The 8,732-nt window shown below is 38.5% G+C and overlaps 1 protein-coding gene across 2 annotated transcripts in view; it reads left to right on the plus strand.

Annotated features, from left to right (window-relative positions):
- NUP35 (nucleoporin 35) overlaps positions 1-1,403 on the plus strand; it is a 35,322-nt gene extending 33,919 nt beyond the window's left edge. For both annotated transcript variants that reach the window (XM_017532775.1, XM_017532774.2), the window contains exon 9: positions 769-1,403. In XM_017532775.1, the coding sequence (XP_017388264.1) occupies positions 769-846 (78 nt within the window). In that variant the 3' untranslated portion in view covers positions 847-1,403. The remainder of the gene's footprint in view (positions 1-768) is intronic.
- Positions 1,404-8,732: the final 7,329 nt, after the last annotated feature.

Genomic DNA, 8,732 nt, shown 5'->3' on the forward strand with positions numbered 1-8,732 from the left:
CTCCTGGGTTCAAGTGATTTTCCTGTCTCAGCCTCCTGAGTAGCTGGGATTACAGGCATCCACCACCACGCCTGGCTAATTTTGTATTTTGTATTAGAGATGGGGTTTCTCCGTGTTGGCTAGGCTGGTTTCAAACTCCCGACTTCAGGTGATCTGCCCACCTCGGCCTCCCGAAGTGCTGGGATTACAGGTGTGAGCCAACTTGCGTGGCCGCTTTTGTGTTATTTATTCAATTTTTTCTTTTTTTTTTTTGAGGCAGCGTCTTACCCTGTTGCCCAGTCTAGAGTGCAGTGGTGTGATCCCAGCTCACTGCAACCTCTGCCTACTGGTTTCAGGCAATTCTCCTGCCTCAGTCTCCTGAGTAGATTACAGGCACATGCCACCACTGCCCAGCTAACTTTTTGTATTCTTAGTAGAGATGGGGCCCTTCGGCCAGACTGGTCTTGAACTCCTGACCTCGAGTGATCCACCCACCTTACCTGCTAAAGTGCTGGTATTACAGGCATGAGCCACCATACCCAGCTATTCAGTTTTCAAATTTAAGAAACAGATGTTATTTGCTTTGCCAAAGGAATAAAATTTTGGCATTCTTAAGAGCATAGGATATTCTAAGTCCATATTTTAATTAAAAAAATATACAATTCAGTGCTATAAATGCATTTTGATGTTTCTCTTTTAAATGAGCAATTAACTCTAGAATTGACTATGACACTGAAGAAACAATAACCTAACAGTTTTTGTGTGTGTATGTTGTGTTTTTTTTAATAGGTTATTTCTGACAGACAAACACCAAAAAAAGATGAAAGTCTTGTATCCAAAGCAATGGAGTACATGTTTGGCTGGTAGTAGAAGACCAAGGAGGAGGTTGCTACACTAAAACAGGGTTAGCCGAGTGCTGCTGGTTCCTTCGGTTAGTTATATAACCATTCCTGCAGTATTGGATAGCTATCTCATGCTTCTTTTAGAAAGAAGCCTTTTTCATTAAGGATACAGCCTATTTGTAGCTCGCACTTTAAAAGATGCCTGAGATACATTTTAAAGAAAACTCAAAATCCCCGTAAATAGGATTTTATGCTTTCTGTAACAGTGCATGCTTCAGCACAGAAAACTCAGCATTGATTATTGTTAATTAAATAACCGAAATTGTGGTGAGGCTTCATTGTCTTCATGAAAAGACAGGGGTGAATTTCCTGAAGGAGAACTATAGTTATTTCTACCAAGACACAAAGATTATAATTAGCAATTTGAATTATGGTCTTTTAATTTAGATAGTATTTAATATTTTAATTATCCTTGTTTGTATATGTCCTGTCACAGAGTGTCCTCTTTGTGTATTCTAAAACCAACATTCTTTTAAAAAACCTACAACTAAAGTTTCTTGATAATAAACATTGTCAATGATATATGTGTATTAGTCTGTTTGCATTGCTGTAAAGGAATACCTGAGGCTGGGTAATTTCCTTAAAAAAAAAGAGAGAGATTTATTTGGCTTATGGATGTACAAGAAGCATGATGCCAGTATCTGCTTCCAGTGAGGGCTTCGTGGAGCTTTTACTTGTGGAGGAAAGTGAAGAAAGGCCAGCATATCACCTGGTGAAGGAGAGGAAGAGAGCAGGAAGAAGGAGGTTCTAGACTCTTTTAAGTAACCAGATCTCACATGAACTCATTACTGCAGGGAGGCCACCAAGCCATTCATGATGGATATGCCCCCATGATCTAAAGACCTCCCACTAGTCCCCACCTCCAACATTGGGGATCATATTTCAATGTGAGAGTTGAAGGGGACAAATATCCAAATGATATCAATATGTATTAAACATTTTTTGAGAGGGTGATTTATTATAAAAAGCTTTAAGTGTTCATTGGAAGAGAAAATATGTTATGAACTGTTATTTACCTGTAACCCAGCTTTAATTACCATGAAACTTTGCCATACTTGTTTCTTTTCTTCCTTTTTTTATTTTGTTTAAAGCACATCCCAGATAAGATGTCATTTTACTCTAAATACTTGAGGATATATCAGAAAAGAATATTTCTACATGGAATTACAATGTCAGTATCCCACTCCCACTGGACAGAATTAATATCTTTTTTTTTTTTTTTTTGAGACAGTGTCTTGCTCTGTCACCCAGACTGGAGTGCAGTAGTGTGATCTTGGCTCACTGCAGCCTCTACCTCCTGTGTTCAAGCGATTCTTGTGCCTCAGATTCTTGAGTAGCTGGGACTACAGGCATGTGCCACCATGCCTGACTAATTTTTGTATTTTTAGTAGAGACGGGTTTTCACCATATTAGCCAGGTTGGTCTTGAACTCCTGACCTCAAGTGATCTGCCCACCACGGCCTCTCAAAGTGCTGAAAAGTAATACTGAGGAATGTACTGGCATGAATGAAAATTCATTTATAAAGTATTTTTTCATCTGAAAACTTTCACGTTGAAGTCTTTGTCTTCCAATTTAGGATTATACTTTATATCCTATTTCATTATGCGCGGAACTCAATTATTCAAGGTAGAACTGGCTACTAAATTCGATGTTAAAAGTCCTGCATTTGTATTTGAATGAATACACTTTTTATTAAAAGGGTTGTTGTTTATTGGAGGGGGCGTTTTATTTGCATAGGCCTTCATGGAGTGTGAAGTTTACTTTTGGCCCAAAAATATTTGTTTGCTATATTTTGTTTTGTTATTTCTCCCAGTATCATATATATCTTTCCCATCTTTGTATCTGTCATTTATTTTAAGAGATCCAGGAAAATTTCAGAAAGCAAGCCATCTTAGTTTCGAACACTATGTAAAAACAACAACAAAAGTGAGATATCTGGGATGTTAGGAAAGTTACCCTGAACCAAGCCACCTTTTAAAAGCTCAGAGAAGCTGACTTCAAACAAAAATAAATAACATGAAATTATAGTCATGCAAGGTTGTTAAAAAAAGGAGTATAAGGAAAAAAAAATAGCATGCCTATAGACATTGAAAGCACACCAGAAAGGCATGGCTATAAAATGGATAAAAGCTGTAGAGTATTCCTTAAAATTAAGTTTAAGATGTTTAGAAAATGATACAAGATATGAAGGAACAACAAAAATAAAATTGAAGGACTTTGGAAAATATTAGTAATAGAGGAAAAAAATCACTCAGAAGTTTTTTTTTTTTTTTTTTTGAACAGGAGTGAAAGTTTATTAAAAAGCTTGAGAGCAGGAACAAAAGGAAGTAAAGTACACTTGGAAGAGGGCCAAGTGGACGACTTGAGCGATCAAGTGCCAGAAATTAAGGCTAGAATAAACAACAGCTGATGAGCAACAGATAATGCCCTAAGAGAAATGAAAGATAAAAATGGAGGACTTTTAGAAATCAGAAAGAAAAGAGATAAAAAGGATTAGTAGGGATACAACAAATTTTAGAGACAGAAAAAAAATGCAGTATACAGAACAAAATCAATGACTACTTTGCTGGAAAAAATTTGGAGCTACACATTGGAAGAGTAACCTGCCTACCTGAGATTATTATACTGGAACAGCCAATAGCAATATAGAAACTTTGGATTTGACTAGACAGAAACAGCAAGTGACTTATAAGAGCAAGAGTTAAAACAGCAGCACTATGTCAGGAGGAAAAGCCTTTAAGATACCTGTGGAAAGAAAATGTGAGTAAAAGATTTTTTATCTACCAAAACTGGTTAAGTATAAAAATAACTCCTCAGACACTATCAGTGTGCAAGAATTCAGGGAATGGGGTTGTGTCCCTTGAGTGTGTCCTGAGGAATGGACTAGAAAATGCACCTCCAGCAAGCTAAATGCCTAGAAAGATGACATAAAGTCTAGTGAGCATTTCATTTTATGTTACATTATGAGCAAAGTGCTGACCAGGTTTATTGCTTGAAGCTCAGGCCAGAAGGTAGCTTTTCCCTTTCACAGTCTTTCAGGTCTACTCACGCTAATAGGGCAGGAGTCAGTCTTTGGATTACAGTAAAATACCAAGCTGAGTTATCTGTGAACCAAACTTGAGGGTTTTTCCTCCTCTGTCACCTGATAGTAGTGGTGAAAACCCCAGTGAAGCCATGAACTAAGGGTGAGGTGCTGGTGTCTTAGAGGTAAGTTATCTGGGGCACATTTTCATGAAAGTTGGAGCCTTAGGAACTGCTTGGGCACCTGCCTGAATGTACCGTGAGTTATTACTATGCTGGTCTAGTCTTAGGGTTTGGTGGATCTGACAGTACCCAGCTTGTGATGGATAGCTCTGGTCACAGTTGAAGTGCTCTGATGTGAGGAGCTACTCTTTAAATAGTGACTAGTTATCTGCTGCAGAAAAACTGACCTAGCTCCAGAAACCTAAAGGTCTGTGTTAGGACTTAGATAATCAGGGGTTGCCAGAGACTCTGTAGCATCCTTGTCTACCAGGAATGTCTCTGGCATCATGGCATTTGCCATGTCACATGGCCTAAACGTTGAGTTATTTGTACTATATGCCTGAACTTGCTCCAGAACTCCCTCACTCGGCCCCACTAGAATCTAAGCTGCGTAAGAAATGGGTCAGAGGGGTTTTCTTGTCTATAATTTGTATTTCTAAAATTCAGAAGCCTGTGAAGTGCTGTATCTCTTTTTAATCATAGAAGGATCAAGGTGAAATAATTTATCCTTTAGTGAGGGGGTAGTCCTAGCATGCTGCAGACCAATGGAGCCCTCATAACTTCACTAGTGTGGTTATCCTCTGCATTTTCTTGTGGTACAATACATATTACATAAAATTTACCATCTTAATCACACCCCCCCTTCTTTTGAGATGGGGTCTCTCATCCAGGCTGGAGTGCAGTGGCGTGATAACAGCTTACTGCAGCCTCAATCTCCCGGGCTAAAGCGATCCTCCTACCTCAGCCTCCCAATTAGCTGGGACTACAGACGTATACAATCATGCCTGGCTAATTTGTATTTTTTAGTAGAGACAGAGTTTGCCATGTTACACAGGCCTCTCTTGAACTCCAGGGCTCTAGCAATCTGCCTGCCTTGACCTCCCAAAGTTCTGGGATTACCAGTGAGAGCCACTGTGCCCATCTGATCTTAAAACAATTTTTAAGAGATGTTCAGTGATATTAAATACATTCATAATATGCAACCATCACAACTGTCCATTGCCATAATTCATTTAATATTGCAAAAATGAAACTCTATCCATTAAATAATAACCGTCCCTTCTCCAAGGTCCTGGCAAACACTGTTCTTTCTAGCTCTACAATTTTGACTATGCTTCCTCATATAAGTGGAATCTTGCAGTATTGGTATTTGTGACTTGCTTATTTTATTTAACATGATTTCTTCAAGATTCATATATGTTATAACATATATCAGAATTTCCTTTTTAAGGCTGAATAATATTCTCTTATGTATATTACCACATTTGATTATTCATTTTTGATTTGTGGTAGGGTACACAGTAACTAGAACAGAGGGTAAGAACACAGAATACATTAATATCTTGTCTAAGGTCACACAGATATTACAGCAATAGGACAAAAAAATTTTTTTTTTTAAGAATGCAGTTTTATGGAACTGTGACGTTTTGAGATTTAGGTGTTTTTAGTTTCTATTTTAGGCCCAGGAATACATATGCAATGTTGTTACATATATTAATTGTGTGTTACAGGAATTTAGTGTACAGATTATTTTGTCACTCATGTAATAAACAGTACATGATAGGTAGTTTTTCAGTCTTCTCCCTTCTCCCACCCTCCAATTGCTGTTGCTTCCTTCCATGTATCCATTTGTACTCAAATGTTTAGCTTCCACATTGAATACACATGGAATGAGAACATGAAGTATCTTGTTTTCTGTTCCTGTGTTAGATTGCTTAGTATAATGGCCTGCCTCTCCATCCATGTTACTGCAAATGATATGATTTTGTTCTTTTTCGTGGCTGTGTAGTAATCCATGGTGTATATGAATCACATTTTCTTTATCCAGTCTACCGTTGTTGGGTGTTTAGATTGATTCCACGTCTTTGCTCTTGTGAATAGTGCTGTGATGAATACACGTGTGCATTATTTTTATGGTAGGATTGAGGCAATGTGTTCTCTTTCCGAGTCCACAAGGGGGCAGCGCAGTTTTAAGGGCAAGAACTTCCCAGGACCATGTCCCCCCTCCCATGCCTCTCCATCCGGGAGATTACGGTTTCTGTTTTAATTTTCTTGAGTGCAGGAAAAGATCAACAGTCAGTTACTCCAGTGGAAGTTCAAAGGAACTTCTTTCATTGGCCAGGGCGCTTGGAGAAGGTGGGAATTCCTCCCAGGTTAAAAGCCCCTGTCTCCCTAATTCTGGGCGGATTTCCCCTCTGGGGTCCCCTTCTACTCTCATGGAAGCTGCTTTTCCTCTTCTGGATTCCATACTTGGGTCCACTTCCACACACACTTCATGGAAGCTTTCTCTCTTCTCCTTTTTCTCTTTCTCTACCTAAATAAATCACTTTCTGCAAACACTTTTTTGGGTCTGATATTTACAAGCACACCCGCCTTGCTCCCCTCTCTCATTTTTGAGAGAGCAAGAGACCAAGAGCCTGGAGCCCAGTGGGCGCTCCCCTGCACCCCAAAACCTGCCAACAGGATGATTTATATTGCTCTGTGTATATACCAACTAATGGGGTTGCTGGGTCAAATGGTAATTCTGTTTTAGGTTCTCTGAGAAATTGCCATACTACTTTCTACAATGGCTGAACTAATTTACCTTCCTATCAGCAGTGTATAAGTGTTCCCTCTTCTCTGTAACCTTGCCAACATTTTTGTTGACTTTTTAATAAACATTTTTTTTCTGACGGATGAGAGATGGTATCTCATTGTGGTTCTCATCTTAATTTCTGTGATTAGTGATGTTGAACATTTTTTCATACACTTGTCGGCTGTATATATGTCTTCTTTCGAAAGGTGTCTGTTCATATCCTTTGCCCCCTTTTTAATGGGGTTGTTTTTGCTTGTTAATTTATAGATTCTGGATATTAGATCTTTGTGGGATGTATAATTTGCAAGTATTTTCTTCAGTTCTATAGGTTATATATTTAATCTGTGTGATGGGTAATGCAGAGTGTCAACTTGATTGGATTGAGGGATACAAAGTATTAATCCTGAGAGGGTGTTGCCAAAAGAGATTAACATTTGAATCAGTAGACTGGAGAAGGTAGATTTACCCTTAATCTGGTGGACACAATCTAATCAGCTTCCAGCAAATACAAAGCAGGCAGAAAAACTTGAAAAGGAAAGAGATGGGTCTAGCCTTGCAGCCCACATCTTTCTGCCATGTTGGATCCTTCCTGCCCTCTAACATCAGACTCCAAGTTCTTCCGTTTTGGGACTCTGACTGGCTCTCCTGGCTGCTTAGCTTGCAGACAGACTATTGTGGGACCTTGTGATCATGTAAGTTAATACTTAATATACTCCCCTTTATATATCTATGTCTATATCTATATATGTATATCTATATATATATATCTCCAATAGATATCCTTTATCTAATAGATACACCTTTATATGTATATATATGTATATGTGTATATCTCATATACATATGTATACATCTCATATATACGTATATATGTGTATATATCTCAAATATATACGTATAAAGGGGTATCTATTATATGTATATAAGATATATATACATATAGAGGGGAGGATATCTATCTATGTATATATATCCTATTAGTACTGTCCCTCTAAGAGAGCCCTGACTAACATATTCTGTTTATAGGTTTTGGGTTTTTTTGTTCCCCCCCACCCCACCACCATGTGCAGAAGCTCTTTAGTTTAATTAGATCCCATTTGTCAAGTTTTGTTTTTGTTGCAATTGCTTTTGGCGCCTTTGTCATGAAATCTTTGCCAGGGCCAGTATCCAGAATGGTATTGCCTAGGTTTTCTTTCAGGATTTTTATGGTTTTAGGTTTTACAATTAAGTCTTTAATCCATCTTGAGTTGATATTGGTATATGGTATAAGGAAGGAGTCTAGTTTCAATCCTCTTCATATGGCTAGCCAATTATCCCAGCACCATTTATTGAATAGGGAGTCCTTTCCTTGTTGCTTAGATCAGATGGTTCTGGGTGTGCAGTTTTGTTTCTGAGTTTCTGTTTGTCTGTTTGTTTTTGAGATGGAGTTTTGCTCTTGTTGCCCAGGCTGGAGGGCAATGGCATGATCTCGAGTCACTGCAACCTCTGCCTGCTGGGTTCAAGTCATTTTCCTGCCTCAGCCTTACAAGTAGCTGGGATTACCGGCATGTGCCACCATCCCTGGCTAATTTTGTATTTTTAGCAGAGAGAGGGTTTCACCATGTTGGTCAGGCTGGTCTTGGAACTCCTGACCTCAGGTGATCTGCCTGCCTGAGTTCTTTGTTTGTCTCTGTGTCTGTTTGTGTACCAGTACCATGCTGTTTTGGTTATGGTAGCCTTGTAGTATAGTTTTGAAATTGGGTAATGTGATGCCCCCAGCTTTGCTCATTTTGCTTAGGATTGCCTTGGCCATTTGGGCTCTTTCTTGGTTCCACGAATTTTAAGATAGTTTTTTTTTTCTAATTCTGTGAAGAATGTTAATGCTAGTTTAATGGGAATAACATTGAATCTAAAAATTACTTTGGACATTGTGGCCATTTAACAATATTGATGCTTCCTGTCCATGAGCATGGAATATTTTTCAATTTGTTGTTTTATCTCTGATTTCTTTTTTTTTTTTTTTTTTTGAGACGGAGTTTCACTCATGTTACCC

This window comes from Cebus imitator, unplaced genomic scaffold (assembly GCF_001604975.1).
Source record: "Cebus imitator isolate Cc_AM_T3 unplaced genomic scaffold, Cebus_imitator-1.0 Scaffold78, whole genome shotgun sequence".
Classification (NCBI taxonomy): domain Eukaryota; kingdom Metazoa; phylum Chordata; class Mammalia; order Primates; family Cebidae; genus Cebus; species Cebus imitator.